This window comes from Melanerpes formicivorus, unplaced genomic scaffold, assembly GCF_026170545.1.
Source record: "Melanerpes formicivorus ecotype bairdi unplaced genomic scaffold, bMelFor1.0.p_v2 SCAF_45, whole genome shotgun sequence".
NCBI lineage: Eukaryota > Metazoa > Chordata > Aves > Piciformes > Picidae > Melanerpes > Melanerpes formicivorus.
In genome coordinates this window covers 2,860,366-2,887,803 of record NW_027142397.1, presented here as the reverse complement: position 1 = coordinate 2,887,803, position 27,438 = coordinate 2,860,366, and the positions used below count along the sequence as shown (strand labels likewise).

The following is a 27,438-nucleotide window of genomic DNA, read 5'->3' as shown; positions in this document are numbered from 1 at the left end:
CTGCGGAGCAGGAGCGGGCGAGCGGGGCGGGAGCGGTGGTGGTCCTGGCAGTGCCAACCCCGGCAGTGCCAGCCCCCGGGACGGGGCGGCGGGGGCCATGAAGCGGGCGGCGGTGCCCTGAACGGGGCCGGTCCGCCATGGCCGGGGCGGCGGCGGCGGGCGGCGGGGAGCGGCGGGGAGCAGCGGCGGCTCTGACGGCGGTGAGAACCGAGGGCACGGCGAGGAACCCCCCTCTGCCGTCCCGGGGGACTCCCTCTCCTCCTCCTTCTCCCCCCGCTCCTCCTTCGCCGCCTCCGTCCCGCCGCCACCGGGGGCTGCTGGCGGGACCGCGCCCCGGGGCCACCCCCCGCCCCGCCGGGGCCCCGCGGTGCTGCCGCCGGCGGCTGCAGAACTGTCTGTACAACGTGCTGGAGCGGCCCCGCGGCTGGGCCTTCGTCTACCACGCCTTCATGTGAGTACCGGGAGCGTCGGGCGGGCGGCGGTGGGGGGCTGCCGGTGTGTAGCATCCCGTTACTCAGGGCTTGAGCCCGGGAGGACCGAAGAAAGTGGTTTCCGGTAGGGCGGCGGGGGACCGGACGCTATCGGTGCCCACCCGGGGAGGTGCGGGGCAGCCGCTGGTCCTTGCTCGACCCCCAGGCTTCACCGGGGAAGTTTCTCCGCGAGTGTTTGCAAAGGGGGACGCGCCGACGGTGCCCGTTCCTGCCGCCGGTAACGGTCCTGGTCGCGATGGGAGCAGCGTGCGGGGGGAGCTCCGGCACCGGCGTGTCCGGGAGTGGCGAGGAGGGACCCCGGGGGAGCCCCGGGGGCTGAGCCCAGCAGCGGATTCGTGCCGCTGGCGCCGGTGTGAGGTGGTGACCGCGTCCCCGAGGGATGGGACTTGGTGTCCGGGGCTGTCCCGGTGCAGTGAGCCCATTCCCGGTGGCGCCCGCACAGAGCCGGGGGAGGGGGTCACCGTCCTGCTCTGTCTCTGTCCCTTTTGCTGTCATGGGGACCCTCAAAGGCAGGGAGTCCCCTGGAGGGGTGACAGGGCAGGTCTGGATGGGACCTGCGACTCTGCCCCGCTGCGTACCTGTAGCAGTGCCGGCAGAGAGCAGAAGTGCCAGCCTGGTATCCCCGCGGCTGTGCCCAGCTGGGGAGGGGGAGTTGTTGTCCCTGCAAGCTGCACCCCGAGAGCTGTGCCCATTCCCGGGTCATGGCTGCACCAAAACATCCCTCTGGAGCCCGAGATGCTCCCAGGAGCAGCTCTGCTCCCTGCCCTGCCTCCACACGGATCCCCTGGCGGTGTGGGGCTGCTCCAGCTCTTCCTCACGGGAAGCCCTGGGCAGCCGGTGGCTTTCACAGAGCAGGTTGTTCAGCTCAGGGCTGAGTAACAAATTCATCCCCTTGGAGATGCTCCAAGGGGGTTGCAGTGCTGGGATGTGGGGAAGGGTCAGAGGCTTCATGTCCCATCCCAAGACCCTCACTCTGCTCCAGCTGCAGAGCTGGGATGTGTGGAGGGGCAGAGGCTCCGTGTCCCATCCCAGGACCTTCACTCTGCTCCAGCTGCAGAGCTGGGATGTGGGGAGGGGCAGAGGCTCCATGTCCCATCCTAGGACCCTCACTCTGCTCCAGCTGCTGAGCTGGGATGTGGGGAGGGGCAGAGGCTCCATGTCCCATCCTAGGACCCTCACTCTGCTCCAGCTGCTGAGCTGGGATGTGGGGAGGGGCAGAGGCTTCATGTCCCATCCCAGGACCCCCACTCTGCTCCGGCTGCACTTCTGGGACACCGCTGCTGCCTGCCCAGCCACAGCCACGGTGAAGGAGGTGGTGGTTTCCCTCTCTACCAGCTCTGTGTGTGCCAGGCGTGAGCGCCGCGCCTGGGCACAGCCCCGCTCTGAGCGCAGGAGCCCCCAGAATGCCTCTCCCGGCGCTGGGTCGTTAGCAGGGTGTGAGCAGCAGCTCGTTAAGAGGCAGGGAAGAGGCTCTTGCCTAAGCTAGCACAACGAGCTGGCAGGATGAATTTGTCAGCGGAGAAGAGGGCACCTGAGCTCCCCGGGGAGCCAAGGCGAGGAGCCTGGGGCCCATTTGTAACGGCTGCAACTCCTCTGCAGTGTGGGGCCCGGGCAGCGCCAACTGCCCTGCAAATCCCACCCTCCAAAGAGCTTTTCCTGCAGGGAATTCATAGCAGCAGCAGCCAAAAACCTCCTGCTAGCAGAGAGGGATTTGACTTGACATCCTCCTGCTCGCCTCACAGGCAAGATGCAGCCCCTGAGCTGCGCTGGGCCCCTGCCTGCAGATGGGTGATGAGGGAGCTTGGAGCTGCTGTTGGGCTCTGCTGGCACTTTGCAGCCCTCAGAGTCCCCCTCCTGGGTGTCCCTGCCAGCTCCTGTGCATGCCCAGGTGTCCTCCACCAGTTCTTCCTCCCAACCTGTGCAGGTTTTGCCCCAGAAATAACCACATCAGAGCCAAGCAGCTCCCCTCACAGAGCTCCCCAAGCTCTGGGTCCCTCCTCTGCCACCCCAACTGTGCCCAGCTTCTAGTTTTCACCACCTCCTGGTGGCTTTGCCTCGCCTGGACAAGAGGAGCAGGGCTGGTGGCATAGCTCTGCCAAGGAGGAATGGGGCTCTGGTTGGCTCACCCAGCGAGGATGGAGCTGATGGGGTGGCAGTAGCAGGAGCAGAACACCTTCAGCATTTGGTGGGCTGGGGAGGGTTTGTGTTCCTGTGCTGACTTAGTTTCAGGGCTGAGGTGTGCTGCAGGGCAAGCCAGGCCTGCCAGGGACCCCTCTCCAAGCCTGTGGGAAGGAAGATGCCACAGAGGGTGGCAGGAGTGGACAGCTCTTCCCTGTGGATGTTGCTTCTTTCTGCCCTCTTCCTAGGAGCACAGAATCGTTTGGGTTGGGAAAGGCCTTTCAGATCATCCAGCCCAGCCCTGCCAGGCCACCACTAAACCATGGCCCTCAGCACCACTGCTCCACAGCTCTGAAACCCCTCCAGGGATGCTGGGAGGTGGTTTTGCTTTGCTCTTTCTTTCTCCTGCAGCAGGGCTGGGGATTGATGTTCTGGGGAATCATTTGTGTGCCTCAAGAGCTGAGAGCTGTTTCACACAACAGAGGAGGGAGGGCTTACTCCTGGTTTTTGGGGGTGAGGGAGGAACTGAGGTATGGGGGAGATGGAGCCCATGGCCCAAGGTGACTCAAAGCTGGACCAGTGTTGGTCACAGGACTCATCCTCTGAGTCACACTTCCCCCCCAGCAGCCTGGCTCCAAGACAGGGCTGAAAAACTGCAAAAATGGAAATAGCAGCTGAGAAGCAGAGAGTTGCCCTCCCCTGAGCAGTGCAGTGCTGGGGAGCAGGGAGCAGGACTGAGCTGATAGCAGTGATTGGACAGCTTCAGCCTCTTTCTGTCACCAAACTGATCCCAAATAGCCTCTGGTCCCCAGCACCCACTCCAGGCTGGGCTGGTGCTGCTCCTCCTCACAGGGTGCTTTGGTGGCTGCCCTGCAGCTGTGCTGGGCAGCTGCCTGCAGCTGGGCTTGGAGCTGCTGTTGGGCTCTGCTGCCACTTGGCAGCCCCCTGCCGGCTTCTGTGCCTTGGTAGTGGTGGGGAGGGGATGGTGTGGAAGCAGGAGCCCATGCAGGTGGAAAGCCAGGGCTGAGGTGTGTGCTGTTGGCTGGCCAGCCCCTCTGTGCTCATGGTGCCCATGTGCTTAGGCTTGCTGGGCTCGCAGAGCTGTGCCCTGTCCTCTTGAAATGGGAGTTTGCAGGCCTGGAGCTTACAGAGCACATCTGGGAGCATGACCAACACCTTAGCCCAAAGGCTTTGCAGCCAGGAGGCAAATGGCAACTCCCCTTCCCCATCTCCTCCTTGGGAGCAAAGGGAAGGATGTTCTGCCCAGCTCCTGCCTCCTGGGCTGTGTGGCTGCTGCTGAACTCTGCTCCTGGGCACAGCTTCCTTGGGCTTCTGCCCTTGGCATAGGCACTGCTGCCAGCCCAGCCTGGGGGCTGCCCCCCAAGGGATCTCCTGCACCTGAATCACAGAATGCTAGGGGTAGGAAGGGACCTCTGCAGATCATCCAGTCCAGCCTGCCCTCCAGGTTGCCCAGGAGGGTTTTGATAAGCCTCCAGAGAAGAAGACTCCACAGCCTTAGCTCCCAGCTGAAGCTGTCCCTCTCCATCTCCCAGCCCCAGGGCGTGGGCATGGGCTCGGTGCTGCTGCCCCCCAAGGATGGCAGCTGGGGTCTGGGAGCTGGTGTGGATGGTTATGAAACTGCTGGGTGCACCAGAAGCTCAGCTCAGCACTTTCCCATTTCCTAGAGGAATGCTTTAATGAAGAACAGTTTGACCTGCAGCAAATGAGGGAAGACTGAGCCAGCAGCACCAGTAACAGCCTGCAGCCCCCTGCCTGAGCCACTGCGCTCCATGCTGGGCCAGCTGGGCACCTCCCTTCCCCTGCCCACTCTTTGGCAGCATCTCACCTGCATGCTGTGGAGTTCAGATGGCTTTATTTGCCTTGGGAAGGTGCCACTGGGGCAAGGAGCTCAGAGGGTGCCCATCCCTTGGGCACTGGCTGGCTGTGCCGTGGCACCTTTGCCCTTGCTGTGCTCAATCTCCGTGTGGTAGGATGGGCAGAGGGCTGGCAGGTCCTGGCAGAGCCCTGGGGCAGGCCTGGCACCGGGTGAGTGATGCCAGGCAGGGGTTCTCCCTGGCTCAGGGCTGGCTGGGAAATCCCCTCTGGCTCTGGGCAGCAGGGTGGTGAGGGTGCCATGGGTGCAGGGTGGCAGCTGGGTCCTCTGCGTGCACTGGCCAGCTCCTGGCCCAGGACCAGGCTGCTGACAGCTTGGACTGTCCTGGAGCTCCTCTGCTCTTGGATCCTGTTACAGGAGAGGGCTGTGATGGGCAGGAGGGGTCTGCCAATTCCTCTGGCATCCCAGCCTCGGTGCAGGGCACCAGTGCAGTGCCAGGGCTGTGCCAGGCTGCCCCATCTCACTGCCTCTCTCCAGCAGTGCAGTGCCAGGGCTGTGCCAGGCTGCCTCACCTCACTGCCTCTCTCCAGCAGTGCAGTGCCAGGGCTGTGCCAGGCTGCCCCATCTCACTGCCTCTCTCCAGCAGTGCAGTGCCAGGGCTGTGCCAGGCTGCCCCATCTCACTGCCTCTCTCCAGCAGTGCAGTGCCAGGGCTGTGCCAGGCTGCCCCATCTCACTGCCTCTCTCCAGCAGTGCAGTGCCAGGGCTGTGCCAGGCTGCCCCATCTCACTGCCTCTCTCCATCACCTCTGCCCTCCACAGCCTGCCTGGGGGCCAGGCTGGAGACCCGGGAGGGTTGCAGGGAGCAGCTTCCCCCAAAGCCAGCTGCTGGCTCTCCACCCACTGGGTAAAAACCTCTTGCCTTAAGGCCCTGGGATCTCCCTGCTGCCACTGGCATCCCCTGCTGGGAATGGGGGTCGGGGGGAGGTGATTCCCTGTCTGGCTGCTCTGGCCCGAAGGAAGAGGGCTGGGGAGGCTCTGCTGCTGCTTCTGCTGCTGGAGCTGCGTCCTCTGAGCAGGGGATTTGCTCCTGGGGCTGGCCCCATTCACCTTCCCCAGGCTTGAAACGGGAGCTGGCGTGGGGGCAGTGCCAGGGGGAGGAGGAGAAGCAGGCACAGCAGTTTCCCCAGCCCAGTGTGGTGCCACCAGGGCATAAACCGAAGCAACTTTGGTGCAACCTGAAACTCCCCATTGATTTTGTTCTTTCTCTTCCTTTTTTCCCCCTCCCTTTTCCTTTCTCTTTTCCCCTCTCCTGCAGCTCCCAGCAGGGCCCTCCAGCCCAGAGCAGGAGGTGCCAGTTGGGATGCCTGAGGCTGGCTGCTCCTGGCAGTGAGGGTGGGGGAAAGCCTTAGTGCCACGGGGAGCAGAGGTCATTCGTGCTTGGTCACCTTGGAGCAGCTTTGGTCCCTCCAAGCAGCAGTCCCTGGGGGTGTGAGGGTCAGAATGGGGCTCAGTGAGCACCCAGACCTGCCCCCTCTACCTGTGGGTGCTTCTGCCCTCTCTGCAGGGCATTTGGGGTCTCAGCCTGCCTTGACTTCTTGGGACCACTCTTGTCCCCGGGCCCCAGAAGTCCCCTGTGGAGTCCCTAGAGCCCAGATCCCTCTGCTGGGGTTCAAGACCCACCAGGCAGAGGAGGTGCAGCTGCATGCAGCCTGCTTTGCTCCCCCCCTCCTCCTTAAGGCAGCTCCTTGCCAGATGATTCAAGAGCAAAACTATCTGGGCAGCTCCGTGTGAGTGTCTTGGCACCGGCCACAGGAACCTTGTGACCGTGCTCCCTGTGGGGCCAGGGTGCTGGGGGGCACAGGGGGCCAGTGCCAGGCCGATGATCAGGGCTGGGTGATGCTCTCTGCAGGCTTTGGCTCCTGGTCCTTAAAGCACAAAAGTGTTGGGGACATAGCTGCAGCTGAGGTCCCGCAGCAGCCAGGAGCTGCTGCCGTGGGCGCTGCTGAGACCTTGCCGTGGGGGCTGCCGGGTCTCTGGCATGGGTGCTGCCAGCTCCATGCCATGGGCACTGCCAGCTCCGTGCCGTGGGTGCTGCCAGCTCCGTGCCGTGGGTGCTGCCGGCTCCCTGCCATGGGTGCTGCCGGGTCCCTGCCGTGGGTGCTGCTAGCTCCCTGCCATGGGTGCTGCCAGCTCTGTGCCATGGGTGCTGCTGGGTCCCTGCTGTGGGTGCTGCCAGCTCTGTGCCATGGGTGCTGCTGGGTCCCTGCCGTGGGTGCTGCCAGCTCTGTGCCATGGGTGCTGCCGCATCCCTGCCATGGGTGCTGCCGCATCCCTGCCATGGGTGCTGCCGCATCCCTGCCGTGGGTGCTGCCAGCTCCCTGCCGTGGGTGCTGCTGGGTCCCTGCTATGGGTGCTGCCAGCTCCATGCCATGGGCACTGTTGGGTCCCTGCCGTGGGTGCTGCTGGGTCCCTGCTGTGGGTGCTGCCAGCTCTGTGCCATGGGTGCTGCTGGGTCCCTGCTGTGGGTGCTGCCAGTTCCATGCCATGGGTGCTGCTGGGTCCCTGCCGTGGGTGCTGCCAGCTCTGTGCCATGGTGCTGCTGGGTCCCTGCTGTGGGTGCTGCCAGCTCCCTGCCATGGGCACTGTTGGGTCCCTGCCGTGGGTGCTGCTGGGTCCCTGCTGTGGGTGCTGCCAGCTCCATGCCACAGGGCTGCAGGAGGAGATGTGCATCCCCCAAGATCCTCATCCCAGCCTTACTCCCAGCCTATGCCAGGGCACTGGAAAGCTCCCTCCCAGCCTTACCCCACTGGCACCCCCAGCCCTAGGGTGAGGAGAGCTCTGGGAGCAGCACCTTCACTCTCCCAGTGCTGAGAACCACTTCAGGACTGGGTTCTGAGCATGTGCTGGGCTTTGTGTTGCTGGTGCCACGCTGGGGCTGGCTGGGGGCTGGCTGCAGCCCTGGCACCAGTGCCCGTGGAGCAGCCCTGGCTGCTGCTCCGCTTCTCCGCGGCACGGCGCGGGCCGGACCCTGCCATGGTTACGGCCACAAACAGGGCCACTACAGCCTGGTTATTTATAGCCCCTGCAGCAGACAGGCCTCCTGCTCCACCTCTGCTGAAGGGCTGAGGCATGGGGGTTTGCAGGACACGGTGTTTATGCAGCTGCAGGCGGTGCTGGGGGAGCTGAGCCTCACGGGCTGGAGGCTCCGGGGGCGATGAAGGCACTTGGAACATCTCTGTGAGGCTGAGAGGCCTGGGGCTGTGCAGAGCCACAGAACGGCTCGGGGGGGAAGGGACCTTAAAGATCATCCAGTTCCAACCTCCTGCCACGGGCAGGGACAGCTCCCACCAGCCCTGGGTGCTCAAGGTCTCATCCAGCCTGGCCCTGAACAGCTTCAGGGAGGGAGCATCCACAACCTCCCTGGGCATTCAGGGAGGGAGCACCCACAACCTCCCTGGGCAGCCTGTGCCAGGGTCTTCCCACCCTCCCTGGCCAGAATTCCATCCTAATCTCCAGTCTCAATCTCCTCTCCCAGTTTAGCCTGGAGAAGAGAGAGCTGGGAGGGGATCTTACTAATTGTCACAAATAGCTGAAGGGTGAGGGGCAGGAGGCTGGGGCCAGGCTCTTGAGTCAGTGGTGCCCAGGGGCAAGGGGCACAAACTGGAACCCAGGAGGTTCCACCTGAACAGGAGGAGAACCTTCTTTGGTGTGAGGCTGCTGAGCCCTGGAGCAGGCTGCCCAGAGAGGTTGTGGAGTCTCCTTCTCTGGAGAGCTTCCAAATATGCCTGGATGCATTCCCATCACTGTCCCATTGGCTCTGGGATGTGGTGCTGAGGGACATGGGTTAGTGGCAGTGGCTTGGCAGCAGGGCTGGGATTGTGATGCCTTCTGAGGAGGGGCTGAGGGAGCTGGGGCTGAGGGAGCTGGGGCTGAGGGAGCTGGGGGTGTGTAGCCTGGAGAAAAGGAGGCTGAGGGGAGACCTTCTGGCTCTCTACAACTCTTAAGTAACTTCTCTCAAGGAGCAAGTGATAGGGCAAGAGGAAAGGGCCTCAGGTTGCACCAGAAGAACATCAGAAGAAACTTCTCCCCTGGAAGGGTTCTCCAAGCCTGGCCCAGGCTGCCCAGGGAGGTGGTTGAATGCCCATCCCTGGAGGTGTTTCGAGGAGGCAGAGCTGTGGTGCTGAGGGCCATGGCTTAGCCCCAGCCTTGGGAGAGTTAGAGAAAGGTTGGGCTGGGTGAGCTTAAACACTTTGCCAACCTCAACAGTTCCATGGTTCTCTGGGATGCTGGCACAGCTCTGCCCAGGCTACACCAGGGTGCTGCCCAGGGATGTTCAGCTTGGCACTGAGTGCTGCCTGGTGGCCCCTTGCCCAGCACTGCTCCTGAGCAGCCAGGACCATCCTGGCCCAGCTGGCCCTGAGCTCAGCAGCTTTCCCAGCTCACCTGTTCCTCACTGGCACCACGCTGCCAGGGTGAGCATATGGCAGAGTCTGCCCTAATGAAGATGAATGGGGGGGGGAAGGATTTGCCCCCTCCCATCCAGGCCCCCTGCCTGCCTTGCATTATTGTTGTGGGGAGGAGTGTTCCTGCAGACAGGCTTTGCTCCAGCCACGGTGAGAGCAGCTGGAGAGGTCCCGTCCCTGTGCCCAGGCTGCCAGGTAGGGACATGTGCCAGCAGGGAGGTGTGTGGGCAGCAGCAGGAGGCCCTTGGGGAGGGGGCTGGAGAGGGGAAGTTTCACTGAGGAGGGCTGATGCACCAGCTCAGCAACAACAGCATCTGCTCCATCCATCCTCTGGGACCCCAGGGAGCAGGGAGGCAGCCAGGCTCCTGCCAGCTCCTGCCCCACCATCGCTGCCCCATCCCATTTTCCATGGCAGAGCTCCTGCCCCATCCCATTTTCCATGGCAGATCCCCTTTAATCTTGTGGCACTGCTTGGTCGGTGGGGAGGGAGCTGAATTTGTGAGCCTGGCACCGCTGGCACCACGCAGTGTTTGATGGAGAAGTTGGCCAAGCCCTCAGTGTGGGGCAGAGATGCTGAGAGCAGCACTTCTGCCCCGGATGACTGGGATTGGGAGAATGCAATAGGCTGGTTCCTGGCTCTCCAAGCTGCCTTCAGACATCTGACCCTCTCTGGGACCCCAGGGAGGCAGCCAGGTTCCTGCCAGCTCCTGCCCCACCATCGCTGCTGCTCCATCCCATTTCCCATGGCAGATCCCCTGCCAGCTCCTGCCCCATCATCCTTCCCTCATCCCATTTTCCATGGCAGATGCCCTGGGGTGTGGGGGGACACAAGGGGCTGGTTCCTGGCTCTCCAAGCCGCCTCCAGGCATCTGACTCCCTGCCTAAGCCGCTTAGGCGCTGGCGGCAGCCAGGACGCAGCTCCCGCCCAGGCTTTGCGAGTTAATTCCGAGCAGGTGATGTGTTCCCAGGAAGTTTCTTTCCCAGCTGGCTCCGTGGGGCCTCGGATAGCTCTGTCCTTCACCAAATCCTGCGGGATGCTTGGGGAAGGGGGGGTGGGTGGGAGGGGGGAAGCACAGTGGGAGGCATTCCCACCCCCGGGGGTGCAGGCTTCCATCATCGGCTTTACCAAGCGGCTCCAGCCCTCGTGGGGACAGGTGACAAGAGGAGCCCTGGCTGGCTGCAGGGCCACCCACGGCGTGCCCCTGTTGGAGCAGCGTGTGCCCAGGCACTGGAGACCCCCCCTGAGTGCTGGCTGGCTGGGGGGAGAGGCACAAATCTTTGCAGGCTGGAAGATTTCTGCCTTCTCCTCCGCTTTGTGCTCCGCTGCCCGTGTAATTGCCTGCTAAATCCTGATGCTTTAATCTTTATTGCTGAGGAGGCACAAAGCAGGAGGGCTCTGGCCCCGGGCTGCTCAGCCAAGGCTGGTTTGGCTTCTTGGACCAGGAGCACTGGGCGTTGGGAGCCCAGCGACCTGCTGGGGGCACCGCTGTGGGCAGGGCGAGGGCACGGCCGTGCCCTGCCGCGGGCGTTCAGGGCAGAGCTGCTGTGGCAGGGGAAGGAGGAACTGGCTCCAGCTTCTGCCTTGGGGATGGGGAGAGCCCGGGAGAGGTGCAGAGAGCTTTGTCCTCTGCTGCAGGGCTGTGGCAGCCCCCCCAGCCCCTTTCCTGCTGCAGCTGGCACATAGTGTGTGCCACTCCAGCTCTCCCTTCTCCCTACCCTGCTCCAGCCCTTTCCCTGCTCCCTGCCCATCCGTCCCAGCTCGTTTCCCCTCTCACTGGTCTCAGAGAGCAGAGCTGCCTGTCCCCTCTAGGCTGGGGTTTGAGTTGGGTGCTATCCATCCTGTGCCCCACCATGGGCAGTGGGCACTTGGTAGCCTCCTCATGCCATGCCCAGAGTGGCAGAGCTCCCATCCCTGCGTGGCACAAACTGGGTTCAGTGGGTGAGTTTGTGTGTCCCTGGGTCATGCCCAGCTTTGGGGGGACCTTGGCTCCCCCCACCCCAGTGCTCAGTGTCTGTGCCCGGTCCCCTTGGCATGGGTGGTCCCACAGAGGGCACAGGGCATCATCTCCCAGTGCCTCCCCACTGCTGCTGGGGCAGATGCATGGCACAGGTCTGGTTTCACTCCTTGGGCATCCAGTTCAGAACCAGTTCAGCTCCCAAGCTCCATGCCAGCAACAAGAGGAGAGGGGAAGGTGCCCTTGGTGCTCCTGAGTGGGTGTCAGGCAGCATCTCCCTGAGCTGCCCACCCTTGGGCATTGCTCACTGTGCTGGGAGGGCGAGATGGGTGCCCACCAGCTGGGGGGGCAGGGTTGCCAGGGCCTCCTCACTCCCACTGCTGGCCTTGGCCTGGCTGTCCTGGTGCTGCCGGTGCTGCCTCCCTGTGGCGCCAGGGGGCCGCGGTGCCCAGCGGGTGCCACGGGGCTCCCTGTGGCGTGCCAGGGCTGGCAGTGGCAGAGCAGTGGCCCTTTGCCTGCCATCACGTGGGCTGGTGGCACAAACCCTCCACTTTCCATTTTTAGAACCGCTGGATCAGGGGAAAAAAGGTATTTTGGGAGTTGATTCTCTCCGGCTCCAGAAGCTACTCAAGTTCTTTCCCCTCTCTATTTTAAATGGGCCAGTGCCCCCTGTGCCCCCTGTGCCCCCCTGGCCAAGCCCAGCCTCAGGACAAACAGCCCCACAGCAGCTCCCTCTCAACTCTTCCCCTGGGTCAGCTGTCCCCAGCTGTCCCCCGTGGTGGCAGTGGTGCTGAGGGCAGCCGGGAGAAGCTCCTGGCCCCTTTCTGCTCCCTCCCTGCCTGCAGCTAGCAGTTGTTGTGCCTGGGCAGAGGTTGGCAGAGCCTGGCACTGAGCCCCATGGCTCCTGGAGCACGGTTGTCCTCCTTGGTGCACATGGGGCAGCCTGGTGTCATGCTGTGGTACCAGCCTGGGCTGGCACAGGGGTGCCATCACAGGGGGGGACCAGTGATGTGCCCATTGCTTAGGGGGCACCATGCCTCCCTGAGCCCTGCCCAAGGCTGGCAGAGAGCCCATCCTGGGTGTGCCAGAAGGAGTGGAGGGACCCTGCCATGGGCTCAGTGCCCTGGCTTAGGGAGGTGCTGCCTGAACTGGGCATCCCAGCACCAAGGGCAGGATTTGGGCACAGCTCTGCCTTTGCACCCACAGGCAGCTGCCTGTGGGGTCCCAAACTGCTCTGTGCCACCAGCTAGGGACAAATTGTGTCGCTGGGGGGGTCAGCCACGGCTGGGGGCTCAGGCTGGTGGGGTGGCAGCAGTGCAGGCTGGGCTCCCCTTGGCCACCCCTGGTGGTGGGGGGTGGGCATCCTCACCCACATGCTCTTGTTCCAGATTCCTCCTCGTCTTCAGCTGCCTGGTGCTGTCAGTCTTCTCCACCATCCAGGAGCACCAGAAGTTGGCCAACCAGTGCCTCTTCATCCTGGTGAGTGAGCAGTGGGGCTGTCCCCTGGACTCCCCACCTTACACCCCAAAAGATTTGGTCCCAGTCGCGGGCAAAGGCTCCCTGACCCCTTCCCCAGCCCCACTGTCGCTGTTGGTCGGTGGTGTTGAGGGTGGCAGTGGCTCCAGCAGGGCTGCAGGATGGCCTCACTGCTGTGAGGCTCAGAGAACCAGGGAACTGTTTGGGTTGGCAAAGCCCTCCAGGGCCCTCCAGTCCAACCAGCGACCCAGCACCGCTGCAGCCACCAAACCGTGGCCCCAGGTGCCCTGGCCACACGTTCCTTGATCACTTCCAGGCATGGGGACTCCACCACCTCCCTGGGCAGCCTCTTCCAGTCCCTGACCACTCTTGCAGGGAAGAAGTTTTTCCTGATCTGGCACAATTTCAGGCCATTTCCTCTCGTCCTCTCACCTGATACGAGGGAGAGGAGACCAACCCCCACCTCACCCCCAGGGCTCCTTTCGGGCTCAGGGGTTTGACCTCTCCCCGCAGCAGGGAGAGTCACAAACCCCTGGGGGGTGGGGGGGAGGAAAAACCACAAACAACAAAAGGCAGGGCGCGGGAGGGGCTAAAAAAAGGCAACTTTCCCCCAAACTGTCAGAAACGGCTGACGCTGGAGTTCTGCCGAGGGCCGGGGACTAAATCGGGAAGGTCCTTGTGACTTTCCCGCGCGTAAGCAGAATGGGGACTTGTTTGTGTGCGAGGCAGCAGGACAATGCTGACGGCGGAGGAAAAGGACCCGGCTCGGGCTGAGCTTGGCACCGGGAGCAGAGGCAGGATGCTCCGACAGGCTCGATGGCAGCGGCTCCCGGCGCGCTGCCCTGCGGTCCCCCTGGGAGGGCTCCCGACGAGACTCCGCTCCCCCCTGCCGCCCCTCTCAGCCCCAGCTGAGCACCCCCGGCACCATCCTGCTCCTGACACCCCCACCCCACTCTGCTGCCTCTTTGTTTGTCCCCTGCCCAAACCATCCTGCTCCTGACACCCCCACCCCACTCTGCTGCCTCTGTATTTGCCCCCTGCCAAAGCCATCCCCATCCTGCCATCCCCACTCTGCTGCCTCTGTATTTGCCCCCTGCTGCCTCTTTGCCCCCTGCCAAAGCCATCCCCATCCTGCCATCCCCATTCTGCTGCCTCTTTGTTTGCCCCCTGCCAAAGCTATCCCCACCCCACTCTGCTGCCTCTGTATTTGCCCCCTGCTGCCTCTGTATTTGCCCCCTGCTGCCTCTGTATTTGCCCCCTGCCAAAGCCATCCCCATCCTGCCCCTGCCATCCCCCCTCACCCTGCTGCCTCTCATTTCCCCTATCAAAGCCATCCTGCTCCTGCCATCCCCACCCCACCCTGCTGCCTCTCTTTTGGTTTGTTTTCATCATAGGACAGTGGGAGTTGGAAGGGACCTTCTGGAGATCATCCAGTCCAACCCCCCTGCTAAAGCAGGCTCACCTAGGGCAGGTCACCCAGGATGGCAATGTCCACATAGGTCCAGTACCTGAAGGGGGCTACAGGAGAGCTGGGGAGGGGACTTTTCATAAGGAGGAGGGACAAAGGCTTTGAATTGGAAGAGGGGGAGATTGAGCCTGGAGATGAGGAAGAAATTCTTCCCAGTGAGGGTGGGGAGACAGTGGAACAGGTTGCCCAGGGAGATCCTGAATGCCCCTTCCCTGGGAGGTGTTCAAAGCCAGGATGGATGAGGCCTTGAGCAACCTGGGTTAGAGGGAGGTGTCCCTGCCCGTGGCAGAGGGGTTGGAGCTAGATGAGCTTTAAAGCCTCTTCCAACCCAAGGTATTCTAGGAATCTTTGACCCCCCCCTGCCAGAGCAGGGTCGCCCAGGGCAGGTCACACAGCAACACGTCCAGACAGGTCTTGAGAGCCTGCAGAGAAGGAGACTCCACAACCTCTCTGGGCAGCCTGCTCCAGGCCTCCAGCACCCTCACCCCAAGGCAGCTTTTTTTCCCCTCCTGTTCGGATGGAACCTCCTGGGTTCCGCTTTGTGCCCACCGCCGCTGGGCACCACTCAGCAGATCCCAGCCCCATCCTCTTAGCCTCCCCACGCCCCCCACCCTTTCTCTCTGGCTGATCGTTGCTCAGATGCCCCCTGGGGCTGCTCTTCTCCAGGCTCACCAGCCCTCTTGTCCCCTCCCCGGCAGGAGTTTGTGATGATCGTGGTGTTTGGCATGGAGTACATCGTCCGCGTGTGGGCTGCGGGCTGCTGCTGCCGCTACCGGGGCTGGCGCGGGCGCTTCCGCTTCGCCCGGAAACCCTTCTGCGTGATAGGTACTGGGCTGGGGTCTGGGCGGGGGGAGGGCTGCAAGCATGCAATGCTTTGGGTTGGAAAAGCCCTCCCAGAGCATCCCCCCCAACCGCGGCCGCTAAAGCGCCTCCCCAGGTGCCACGCCCGCAGGCGCCTCCAGGGATGGTGACTCTACCGCCCCCCCCGGGCATCCCCCCTGCCAACGCCTGCCTGCTCTCGGGTGTGGGGCAGGGGGAGGGTGGAATCTGGGGGCTGTGCCACTCCTGCCCGGGGGTGCCTGCGAGAGGCTGGTGCCCCCCTGAGGGCACCTCTGCACCTCCCTTGTGAGACCACAGCTGGAGCTCTGTGTCCAGATCTGGAGCCTCTGTTACAGGAAGGATCTGGAGGGGCTGGAAGGTGTCCAGAGAAGGGCCACGAGGATGAGCAGAGGGCTGGAGCTGCTCTGCTATGAGGACAGGATGAGGGAGTTGGAGCTGTTCAGTCTGGAGAGGAGAAGGCTCCAAGGAGACATAATTGTGGCCTTCCAGGATCTGCAGGGGGCTCCAAGAAAGCTGGGGAGGGACTTTTGAGGGTGTCAGGGAGTGATAGGACTGGGGGGGTGGAAAAAACCTAGAAGTGGGGAGATTCAGATTGGATGTTAGGAAGAAGTTGTTCCCCAGGAGGGTGGTGAGAGCCTGGCACAGGTTGCCCAGGGAGGTGGTGGAAGCCTCACCCCTGGAGGTGTTTGCAGCCAGGCTGGATGTGGCTGTGAGCAACCTGCTGTGGTGTGAGGTGTCCCTGCCCGTGGCAGGGGGGTTGGGACTGGCTGAGCCTTGAGCTCCCTTCCAACCCTGACGGTTCTTCCCTGGTGGTGCCCTCAGATTTCATCGTCTTCGTGGCCTCGGTGGCCGTCATCGCGGCTGGCACGCAGGGCAACATCCTGGCCACCTCGGCGCTGCGCAGCATGCGCTTCCTGCAGATCCTGCGCATGGTGCGCATGGACCGGCGCGGCGGCACCTGGAAGCTGCTGGGCTCCGTCGTCTATGCCCACAGCAAGGTGAGAGAGAGGCTGCAGCGGTGGTTTCAGGCTGCAGCGGTAAAACTGGGTCCCCCTTTGTGCCCATTGCCCCTTGGCCTGCCCCTGGGCACCACTGAGAAGATCCCAGCTCCATCCCCTTGCCCCCCACCCTTTCTCTCTGGTAGCTTTAGGCTGCTGTGGAGGTTTGAGGCTGCAGCAATAGTTTCAGGTTGCTGCAGTGGTTTGAGGCTGCTGCAGTGGCTTTAGGCTGCTGTGGAGGTTTGAGGCTTCTACAGTGGTTTGAGGCTGCTGCAGTGGCTTTAGGCTGCTGTGGAGGTTTGAGGCTTCTACAGTGGTTTGAGGCTGCTGCAGTGGCTTTAGGCTGCTGTGGAGGTTTGAGGCTTCTACAGTGGTTTGAGGCTGCTGCAGTGGTTTTAGGCTGCTGTGGTAAAACTGGGTTCCCCTTTGTGCCCATTGCCCCTTGTCCTGTCCCTGAGCACCACTGAGAAGATCACAGCTCCATCCTCTTGCCTCCCACCCTTTCTCTCTGGTGGCTTGAGGCTGCAGCCTAAAACTACCACAGCTGTAGCTAGGGACACAATGGCTCTTCTCTCTTCTTGCCTCCTTGGGCTGGGAGATGCTAACTGGCTTCTGCTTGACCATGGCTGGGGAGGGACTTTTGAGTGTGTCAGGGAGTGAGAGGGCTGGGCTGGGTGGAGCAAAACTAGAAGTGGGTAGATTCAGATTGGATGTCAGGAAGAAGTTGTTCCCCATGAGGGTGGTGAGAGCCTGGCACAGGTTGCCCAGGGAGGTGGTGGAAGCCTCATCCCTGGAGGGTTTTTGCAGCCAGGCTGGATGTGGCTGTAAGCAACCTGCTGCAGCGTGAGGTGTTCCTGGCCATGGCACAGGGTTGGGACTGGCTGAGCCTTGAGCTCTCTTCCAGCACTGACAGTTCTCTGATTCTGTGACTGCATTGTTTTGGCTAAGTTCTAAGCCTTGGACCAGGGGGTTGCTTGTGCTGTGTATTGATTGTAAACATTGTCTGTTTTGTACACACTCATTGCCGTTCTGCTTGTAAACACAGCTTCATCTGCTGCCAGCTGAGCTGCTCTGGCAAATTTAATGTGGGGTGTGGGGGGGTGTGGGGGGTGGTGCATTATCAACCCACTACAGCGTCCCAAGTCCTGGCACGATTCAGCCCCCATCCCCCTCCTAGAGCCCCTCTCACCCCCGCCTCTGCCCCTCCAGGAGCTCATCACCGCCTGGTACATCGGTTTCCTGGTGCTCATCTTCTCCTCCTTCCTCGTCTACCTGGCAGAGAAGGATGCCAACCTCCAGTTCGCCACCTACGCCGACTCCCTCTGGTGGGGCACGGTAAGCTCGGCCGCCGCGGCCCCCCGGCCCCGGGAGGGGACAAGGAGGGGTGGGATGATGCCGTGGAGGGGGAGCTCCCTCCAGGCTTCGCCCTGCTCTGGCCCCGGGCAGGTCACCCTCACCACCATCGGCTACGGGGACAAGACGCCGCAGACCTGGCTGGGACGGATGCTGGCAGCTGGCTTCGCCCTGCTCGGCATCTCCTTCTTCGCGCTGCCCGCCGTGAGTCTCCCGGGATCACAGGGCCTGGTTTGGGTGGGAGAGCCCTCTGAGGTCATCCAGTCCAACCCGCAGCCCCACAGCGCCGTGGTCACCAACCCACGCCCCAGAGTGCCACGGCCGAGCGGTCCTCCAACGCCTCCAGAGGTGGTGGCCACGGAGCAGGAGCCGGGAGAGGGTCCCTGTGCCTCCTGCCCTGGGGAAACTGGGGAGGAAGGGCCCAGCTCCACCCCTGTGGTGGGAGGGTTCCTATCTCTGCCGGTGGTGGCATGGCCAGCACCCACGGACTCCATCTCTTCGTTGTCCTCAGGGCATCCTGGGCTCTGGCTTTGCCCTCAAGGTGCAGGAGCAGCACCGGCAGAAGCACTTCGAGAAGAGACGGACCCCAGCGGCCAACCTGATCCAGGTAGGGCAGGGCTGGCATCTCCTGCCCCGTCCCAGGGCTGCTCCTCTCTCTCCTCCATCCTTTCTTCCTGTCCTCCCCTGCTGCAGGCAGGACCCAAATGCCTGACCTCACCTCTGGCTCCTTTGGGCTGGCTTCTGCCCGTGGTGCCCGAGGGGCTGCAGTGGGGAGTGGGGGTCTGGCTGAGCCTGGTGCCCGTGGGCTCTCCCCTGCAGGCTGCCTGGCGTCTCTACTCGACAGATGCCAGCAGGGCATACCTGACTGCCACCTGGTGTTACTATGACAGCCTGCTGCCCTCTTTCAGGTAGGCAAGGAGTGGGTGAGGGCTGTGGGGGGCTCTCGGGGGGGCACCTGAGCTGATAAACGAGCTGGGCAGCCCTGAGGGGCCATGTGGAGCTGCTGAGGGTTTGGTGGCATGGAGCAGTACGGACACCTTGGGACTCTGGAGCCTCAGCACAGCACCTGTGGAAGTGTCCAGCACCCTCCTCCATCTTCACCATTGCCTCAGCACCCATCCTACCCTGTCCCCTCTCACCTCATCCACAGCCTTCCTCCAGCAGTGCCCCAGGGAAGAGGATGGTGCCACCGGCTTTGGGGACCTCATGGCTGGGCCAATGAAGCTGCAGCTGGATGGGAGCTGGTCCTGAGTGTGGTGGCAGAGTGGATGGACCTGGGGTTGTCCAGCAGGGAGCCCCATGCCCCATTTCTGCCATGCTCTTCCCTCCCATGGCTCTTAGGATGTTGCCACCATAGGTGGATGGAAGATCTCCAAAGCTTTCCCTGATGCCTGGCATGCTCCCATCACACCACACCAGGGTCTGCCATGCTGTGCCCATGCCTGAGCCCTCCCCTCCTGCCCACTCCAGCCATGTGCCATTTGTCCCTTTGCAGTGACACAGCCATGGTTCTGTTTCACTCTGTGTTTTACCAAGGACAGGGCTCTGAACAGTGCATCCCTCTGGTCCCAGCTCCAGCCTCCCATGCACCGCTGCTGAGCACGATGCCAGCCTCCTCTCCCAGTGTGGGCATCACAGTGCCAAGCTCCATCTCTGCTGATCAGAGCAGTCCCCTCCTGGCTGCTCCAGCAGTGCCCAGATCCCCAGATCAGGTGGCGGCAGGTCCCCACGTCCCCATGCCACGGCAAGGGTGCTGCTCCTGTCTGTCCCCTGCCTGTTCCATCCCTCCCAGCACAGGTCCAACCCCTTGGCCCATGGCAGCTCCTGTGGGACCTTTCCACAGCACCTCCTCCATCAGCATCACCTCAGGTGTGGGCAGCACCACTTGGAGCTGTTAGGAAACTCTCCTTTGAAAGAAAGCTGCTGTTGGCTCCTGGCTTTGCTCCTGGGTTTGTTCCTTGGTTGCTCTGCTTTTGCTCCAGTTTTGCTCTTTGGTCACTCTGGGTTTGCTCCAGTTTTGCTCCTGCTTTGCCCCTTGCTTACTCTTGGTTTTGCTCCTTGGTTTGCTCTGGTTTTGCCCCTGGTTTGCTCTGGTTTTGCCCCTGGTTTGCTCTTGGTTTTGCCCCTTTGGTTTGCTCTGGTTTTGCCCCTGATTTGCTCTTGGTTTTGCTCCTGGTTTGCTCTTGGTTTTGCCCCTGGTTTGCTCTTGGTTTTTGCTCCTGGCTTGCTCTTGGTTTTGCCCCCTGGCTTGCTCTTGGTTTTGCTCCTGGTTTGCTCTTGGTTTTTGCCCCTGGTTTGCTCTTGGTTTTGCCCCCTGGCTTGCTCTTGGTTTTGCCCCCTGGCTTGCTCTTGGTTTTGCCCCTGGTTTGCTCTTGGTTTTTGCCCCTGGTTTGCTCTTGGTTTTGCCCCTGGTTTGCTCTTGGTTTTTGCCCCTGGTTTGCTCTTGGCTTTTGCTCCTGATTTGATCTTGGTTTTGCTCCTGGTTTGCTCTTGGTTTTGCCCCTGGTTTGCTCTTGGTTTTGCCCCCTGGTTTGCTCTTGGTTTTGCCCCTGGTTTGCTCTTGGTTTTTGCCCCTGGTTTGCTCTGGTTTTGCCCCTGGTTTGCTCAGGTTTTGCCCCTGGTTTGCTCTTGGTTTTGCCCCCTGGTTTGCTCTTGGTTTTGCTCCTGGTTTGCTCTTGGTTCTGCCCCCTGGTTTGCTCTTGGTTTTGCCCCTGGTTTGCTCTTGGTTTTGCTTCTTGTTTTGCTTGTTTGCTCCTTTTCTGCTCTGGTTTTGCTCTGAGCTTTGCTCTGGTTTTGCTCCTTTTTTCACTCTGGTTCTCCCAGAGGAGGACCTGGCTGTGCTCAGCCTTGCTTTGCTCACCTGGTTTGCTTTGTAAAGTTTAATTTCTCCCTGTTTTCGTTTGCCCCCAACCTCAGAGAGCTGGTCCCAATGTTTGAGCATTGGCATCGAGCCCACAACGGAGGATTTAGGAATCCAGAGGTGAAAAAATTGCCTGATGGAGCCCCACCACCTTACCACTCCTTCACCCCTGGCCAGAAAAGCCTCATCCCTGCTGCTTGTTCAGGGGAAAGGTAGGAGGGTGCAGCCCCCCAGCCTCACCTTCTCCCTCCTCTCTGCTCTCTCTCCTCCTCTGTGTCCTCCTGCGATGCCACCCTGGTGCCCATCACCGTCAGACTGGGCCTAGAGGAGCAGCCCCTGACCCCACTCCCTGCCCAGCGTGGTGCCAGGGCACCCATCCTGCTCTGTTCTGGCTGCTGGCATCACTCCTGGCTCCCAGCTCTGTTTGGTCCCTGCCAGCAGACCCTGGGCTGTTGTGAAGCCTCTTGCAAGGCTCAGCTCCACCTTGCTGCCCTGTTCCATGTGGCCACAGCACCAGGACCTTGTGCAGGCTGGGAGTGGCTCTGCAGAGGCAGTGCTGTGAGCCTCTTGGGGCTGGGTGACCCTGCTGCAGAGCCAGGAGAGGAGCAAAACCCTGTCCAAGGAAGGCTTCCTGTGCCCACAGCAGCAGGGAGCAGCAATGCCAAGCTGCCCTAGTGCCAACAAGAGGAGAAAAAAGGGTTTGGAGCTGCCATGCTGCTGGCAGTGACTGCTCTGCAGCCTGTCCCTGGTCACCTCAGAGAATCACAGGATGGGTTGGGTTGGAAGGGACCTTAGAGCTCATCCAGTTGCAACCTCCCGCCAGCCCAGGTTGCTCAAGACCCCATCCAGCCTGGTCTTGAACACCTCCAGGGATGAGGCATCCCCAGCTCCCCTGGCAGCCTGTGCCAGTGCCTCCCCACCCTCCCTGGAAAGAATTTCTTCCTGATGTCCAACCTGAATCTCCCCTTCTGGTCAAAGAGCAGCCCAGGGACCACAGCTGCCACCCAGGGCCCCAGCTCAGCCTCAGGGTTAGGTGGGGAGAGGCAGTGCTGCTGATCTATGGCTTTGTGCCTCAGTTTCCCCTCTGGTGGCAGACATGGGGCTGCAGGGGGGTGGCACAGCACTGGGACGTGCCATGGGGCTGTGGCTGCCCCACTGCAGGCACAGAGCCAAGGGGGACCTGCTCCCTGTGACAGCCCCGAGGTGAGTATGGGCCTGGGGGGCTCCTGGCTGCAGCAGCTCCAGTCTGGGCTTGGTGAGGAGCTGGGAGCTGACAAGGGGAGGAGCTGCACCCCCAAACCATCCCACCCAGGGGTGGGCTGAGCTTCACACTCCCCCCATCTCCTCCACGAGCATCACCTCTCATAACATCTCATCTTCTCTCTCTCCTCCCTTCTCCTGCTCACCTTCCTCCTCTCCATCCCTTCCAACCTCCCCCCAAACCTTCTGTGCCCCCCACTCCCCCACCCCCAAGCTGGAAGGAGGAGGACGTGGAGCCCCACAAGTGCTTACGCCTCAGGTAATGTTCACCCTGGGTGGTGGCCAGGCCACAGCAAACAGGCAGGGGGCTGGGGGGCTGCAGAGCCCTGGCCACGTTTGCAGGGTGGTCTCTGTTCTGCTGCTTGGCACCGTGGCACCATCCCCACCCCACGGTGCCATCCCCACGGTGCCATCCCCACGGTGCTCCTTGGCACAGCCCCACCCTGAGGAACTGGGCTTCCCCCTGCAGGGCTGGTGTTAGGTGTTTATGTAGGACCTACACAAACCACTTGACTCTTGCTTCTGGCCTCCAGAGGTAGATGGAGGCCCCAGGTGCGGCAGGAGACGCTCCCCAGCGGCGGGCAGGGAGCCTGTGCCCTCGCTTTGGGGTAGAGCCATGCCCAGGGGGCTGGGGACATGGTGACCCTCCTGGCCGTGGGCTAACTCTTTGTTTTCTCCTGTGTCTCTGCCCTGACCCTCCAGCCCCATCCTTAGTGGTAAGAGGAGGCTCTTGAGGACGTGGGGCACATGGAGACGGAGGTACCATGTCCTGCCTGCCCTGCCCGTCCTGGCTGCCTGCCTGAGGGGTGAAAAGGGTCTGGGGGGTGAGGCAGAGGAGGGTAGAGGTTTGAAGGGGGTGACCCTTCTGCAGGGCTTGGGGGGTGGGGGGGAAGTCTGTGCATGGCCTGCTGCTGAGCTGATTGTCCCCCACCAAGCCCTGCCTCAGTTTCCCCCTCCACGCAGCACGGATGAGCCCAGCCCCGTGCTGGGCTTGCCAAGTCCTACCCCAGCAAATGGGCACCCTGGTGGCATGGGGTAAGCCCCATCCCAGCTCTGCCCTGCAGCCTGCTCCCCTGGGACACAGCTCTTCCCATCCCTGCCACCAGCTGCAGGGGTTTGTTGCAGCCCTGCCTGCCCAGGGCCAGCTCCCCAGTGACCTGCATGGGGAGGAGCTGGGAGCCCAGTGCTGCCCTGCCTGTACCCCTGCCTTGCCCTGGCACCCCTGGCCATGGAGACCTGGGCCCTGTTGTGCAGGGCTGTGGGGTTTGGTCTGCATCTTTGGCTTCCTCTGCTTGGCCTCCTTGCATGTCCCAGGCCGTTCTTGTGGTCCCCCAGCACAAGGGGTGGGTTTGTGTAGGTCCTACATAAACGATGCCTGCTGTAACCCCCCAGCAGAGCAGGGTGTGGGGGTAGGAGGGGGGTGCTCTGCTCACCCACTGGGGCAGAGCCTGAAGCAGGGGGTGCAGCCTGCAGGAGGAAGGGGACTGGCTGGGTGCCAGCAGGGATGGGGTCCCTGCAGGACCAAGGGTCTGGAGCTCTGCTGTGTGTTCTCCCTGCCCCTGTGTGCCCAGCTCTCCCCACTCTGTCAGTGTCAGTCTGTCTGTCTGTCTGTCTCCTTTCTCTGCTCTCAAGGGGATAAAAAGGCACTGAAAGGAGCACCCCCAGAGCTGCTCCTGCCAGGGGCACACGGTGCCCGCTTCTCCTGGCCCGGCTGGCACATGGGCCGCTGCCCATTGCGTGCCAGGGGCTCTCTGTGAGCTCAGCACGGCCACCCCGCTCCCCATGCCCACCACCAGGGGCACCGCGTGTGCGTTCCCCGTGCCCACCCCACGCTGCCCCTGAGGCTGCCCCCCCTGCTCTCCCCGCAGCAGCAAGATGGGCATCAAGGAGCGGATGCGGCTGGGCAGCTGCCAGCGGCAGGGCAGCCGTGGCAGGCAGCACCTGGGGCCCCCCCTGCACCGCTCCCCCAGCACCGAGGAGCTCCCCGAGGCCCCCAGCCCCAGCAAGGTGCAGAAGAGTTGGAGCTTCAACGACCGCACTCGCTTCAGAGCCTCCCTCAGGCTCAGGCCGAGGGCTCCGCTGGAGGGTAGGTGCCGGGCACCGCCGGGCACCGCCGGGCACTGCCGGGCACCGGCGGGCACCGGCTCTGAGGCCGTGCTGAAGGGCACAGGCTTCAGTCTCTGCCACCCGCCCGCAGCTGAGTGCCCGCCGGAGGACGGCGGCGAGGAGAAGAGCTCCCCCTGTGAGCTGAGCTTTGAGGACATCATGCCGGCGGTGAAGAGCCTCATCCGCGCTGTCAGGTGGGACCGGCCCCTCCCGGGCAGCTCTGCTGCTGGCCACAGCTCCTCTGCAGCTCGCAGCCCCCGGGGACGAGTGTCCAGCCCCTGGTGGTGGCCAAGCTGGGCAGGGAGGACTCCAGGCCACTGTCCCCCTGGGAGAACCCTGCCCTGGCTCAGCCCACGCTGTGGGGATGGTGGTTGTGACCTCTGTGCTTTGCATGTGTCCCCCCCACCCCTCACCTCCCCCTGGGCACCTCCAAGTCCTCCCCAGGGCCCTGCAGCTTGGGTGTCCCTGCAGGATCCTCAAGTTCCTGGTGGCCAAGAGGAAGTTCAAGGAGACCTTGCGCCCCTATGATGTCAAGGATGTGATTGAGCAGTACTCTGCCGGCCACCTGGACATGCTGGGCAGGATCAAGAGCCTGCAGACGCGGTGAGCTGCCCTGAGGGGGGGGAGGGGCTCTGGGCTGTGCCCACTGGGAGCTGTGCTGGCTCATGGGGGTGCATAGGACACCTCCCCAGAGCCACATCCCCACCCTGCTGCGGCCTCCAGAGCCTCATCTCCACCCCATGTGGTCTCCCATGGGCTCTGGAGTGATGGGCTCTGTCCTTCCCCACCCTGCCAGCGTGGACCAGATCGTGGGCAGGGGAGCCCTCACTGCTGACAAGAAGGTCAGGGAGAAGGGGGAGAAGCTGGTGCTGGAGGCAGAGCTGGTGGACGAGCTCAGCATGATGGGACGTGTGGTCAAAGTGGAGAGGCAGGTCAGGAGCTCCCCAGGCAGCAGGTCTGCATCTCCCCTTCCATCCTTCCCTTCTTCCTTCCATCCCTCCCTCCCTCCTTCCATCCCTCCCTCTCTCCTTCCATCCATCCCTCCCTCCCTCCTTCCATCCCTTCCTCCCTCCCTCCTTCCATCCCTTCCTCCCTCTCACCTTCCATCCCTCCCTCTCTCCTTCCATCCCTCCCTCTCTCCTTCCTTCCATCCCTCCCTCTCTCCTTCCATCCCTCCCTCTCTCCTTCCATCCCTCCCTCCCTCCTTCCTTCCATCCCTCCCTCCCTCCTTCCTTCCATCCCTCCCTCCCTCCTTCCTTCCAATCCTCCCTCCCTCCTTCCATCCCTCCCTGCCTCCTTCCACCCCTCCCTCCCTCCCTCCCTCCCTCCCTCCCTCCCTCCCTCCCTCCCTCCATCCCTCCCTCCCTCCCTCCCTCCATCCCTCCCTCCCTCCCTCCATCCCTCCCTCCATCTCCGATGGGGTGGGGGAACCAGGCCCCTCGGGGAAGGTCGTGCCGAGCCCAGCGCCCCCTCCCGCCCCGCAGGTGCAGTCCATCGAGCACAAGCTGGACCTGCTGCTCGGCCTCTACTCCCAGTGCCTCCGCAAGGGCTCCATCAACGCCTTCAGCCTGGCCGCCGTGCAGGTCCCTCCCTGCGAGCCTGACATCACCTCTGACTACCACAGCCCCGTGGACCACGAGGACATCTCTGCCTCTGCCCAGACCCTCAGCATCTCCAGGTCGGCCAGCGCCAACATGGACTGAGCGGCGCGGGAGGAGCGGGATGGATCCTGCCCTGGGGTGCCAGGCCGTGGTGGCAGCGCCCAGCCACGTCCTTCAGGGTCTTACTTGAACCGAGTCTTCCTTTGCTGGGGCATGGCTGCAGCAGGGAGCTCTGGGGCTGGCCTGGGAGCTCAGGGTGCCTGCGCTGGAGCTGGGCTGGGAGCTCAGGGAGCTTGCCCTAGGGCTGGGCTGGGCTGAGAGCTCAGGACGGTGTGCCAGAGCCAGGCCATGCTGCTGGGATGCTTCTGGGATGCTCCTGAGATGCTCCTGCCCTTGCCAAGAGGTGAGACACCCCCTCCCCCCCAGCTCCTGGGGGCTTGAGTGCTTCCCAGCCACACAGGGATGCTCCAGGCTGGCCTCATCCCTCAGAGTTTGGCTCATACCCCCGAGCCCCAAGTCCTCAGGATGTGTCCAGCTGCCCAGTGGGGTCCTACCTGGTCCCCCAGAGCCAGTCTGGGGTCCCCACCAGCTATGCAAGGCTCCATCTCCCTGGGGGATTTTCCCCCCAGGGTGGTTTTACCTGCCTTGATCTCTGGGTCAGGGCAGTGGTGGAGACCCCTTTAGGCAGGTGAGGTTGGAGGGGGGAGGGTGGTGGTGTCTGTCCCACACTTCACTCTCCTCTGCCTGGGTTGTTTCCCTGCTCTAGAGGCACAGCAGAGCCTTCTGCCTGCCCGTGCATGCTCCCAGGGCAATATCTATGTAGGAGAGGTATCTATAGACCTATTTATGCAATAATGTCTTAATATGCAACCCGCCCCCGGGAAGAGTGACCTGTGGGGACATAGGCAATAAGCAACATCCCCCCCCCTCAACCCCAGCCCCTAGCAGCACACAGGGCTGGATCCTGCTGCCTGTGGGGGCTCACCTGGCTGCCCTGGGGACTCAGGGCTGGGTGGCAAACCTCCATCCATGGGTGTCCCTGGGGCTGTGGAGGCTGGAGGGCTGCAGGCACAGGTGGGGACAGTGGTCCCCAAGGAGCATCCTTCCCCTCCCTCCTGTGTCCCACTCTGCTCTTGCTTAGAGGATTCCTTTGCTGCCAGCTCCTACGGTGCTCAGTCTGTCCCCCCCCCGTGCCCCCAACCCTTCTGGGTGCCAGCTCCTGTGCTGCTCAGTCTGTCCCTCCCTGTGCCCCCAACCCTTCTGGGTGCCAGCTCCTGTGCTGCTCAGTCTGTCCCTCCCTGTGCCCCCAACCCTTCTGGGTGCCAGCTCCTGTGCTGCTCAGTCTGTCCCTCCCTGTGCCCCCAACCCTTCTGGGTGCCAGCTTCTGTGGTGCTCAGTCTGTCCCTCCCTGTGCCCCCAACCCTTCTGGGTGCCAGCTTCTGTGCTGCTCAGTCTGTCCCTCCCTGTGCCCCCAACCCTTCTGGGTGCCAGCTCCTGTGGTGTTCAGTCTGTCCCTCCCTGTGCCCCCAACCCTTCTGGGTGCCAGCTCCTGTGCTGCTCAGTCTGTCCCCCCCCCGTGCCCCCAACCCCTCTGTGGCACAGGGAGCATGAGCCCAGCCTGGGGGCTGGCTGCCCCATGGGGACAGAGGGATGGTGCCCATGCCTTGGCAGAGTCCCAGGAGCAGCCACTCTGTCCCACTCCCCTTTGCTGCCCCAGGCCCAGCCCTGGAGCTGGTTCCCAGTCCTGCAGCACTGGGCTGAGCCAGGCTGGAAGGGTTTGTAGTAGTGCCAAAGTCTGCCAAGCTGGGGGTGGCACCAGGGGTCCTGGTGCCCTATGGAGCTCAGCAGGGGCAGCTGCATGGCTGCAGTGCCAGGGTCTGACCTGGGTTGATGGGCACCCACCCATCTCCTCGGGGAGAGTCCCTCTGGGCTTTGTACCCTCTGTGCCCCTCTGTTCCTGGCAGCAGGGACACCTCCTCCCTCTGCCCCTCCCCCAAACCCCTGCTCCTTTTCCTTGCCTCCTTAGTGCATGTGGCCAGCACGGGCTGTGCCAGAGCCGCTTGCAGCCCCCTCCCCTTGCCCCGGGGGTGAGGTGCCCACGGGGATGGCTGTGGTGGGTCGGTGCCCGGGTGCTGTGGGTGCCCAGCCCGGGAGGGGTGGGGTTGGGGGGGGGTGGTGAGGGTGCATGTGCCAGCTTTGCCCGCAGCTGCACGCAGCAAACTAACTCGTAGGGAAGCCTCCCTCCCCGGGTCTGGCAGCTCCCCGCAGCCCTCTGCAGCCAGCCGTAGTTACCTCACTTGATTAACTTATTAACTTATTTCTTTCATTAAAATTTGGAGTAGAGGCTGCCTGCCTGCTGGCTCTCGCCTGGCTCTCCCGGGAGGTGGCACTCCAGCCCTGCTCCCGGGAGGTGGCACTCCAGCCCTGCCCCCGGGAGGTGGCACTCACTCCAGCCCTGCCCCCGGGAGGTGGCTCTCCAGCCCTGCTCCCGGGAGGTGGCACTCACCCCAGCCCTGCTCCCGGGAGGTGGCACTCACTCCAGCCCTGCCCCCGGGAGGTGGCACTCACCCCAGCCCTGCTCCCGGGAGGTGGCTCTCCAGCCCTGCTCCCGGGA

The 27,438-nt window shown here is 63.0% G+C and overlaps 1 protein-coding gene across 2 annotated transcripts; it reads left to right on the top strand.

Annotated features, from left to right (window-relative positions):
* KCNQ4 (potassium voltage-gated channel subfamily Q member 4) lies at nucleotides 1-27,289 on the top strand. 2 transcript variants are annotated; one of them, XM_068159284.1, is made up of 15 exons: nucleotides 1-451; nucleotides 12,251-12,341; nucleotides 14,505-14,631; nucleotides 15,469-15,644; nucleotides 16,854-16,979; nucleotides 17,091-17,201; nucleotides 17,509-17,604; nucleotides 17,817-17,905; nucleotides 19,914-20,069; nucleotides 21,332-21,376; nucleotides 22,986-23,203; nucleotides 23,315-23,417; nucleotides 23,695-23,826; nucleotides 24,020-24,155; nucleotides 24,708-27,289. In XM_068159284.1, the coding sequence occupies exons 1-15, from the start codon at nucleotides 138-140 to the stop codon at nucleotides 24,924-24,926; spliced, it is 2,139 nt and encodes a 712-aa protein (XP_068015385.1). In that variant the 5' UTR covers nucleotides 1-137; the 3' UTR covers nucleotides 24,927-27,289. The 2 variants fall into 2 exon arrangements, with proteins under 2 accessions (XP_068015385.1, XP_068015386.1); XM_068159285.1 differs by lacking the exon at nucleotides 21,332-21,376 and having other exon boundaries at nucleotides 2-451.
* Nucleotides 27,290-27,438: the final 149 nt, after the last annotated feature.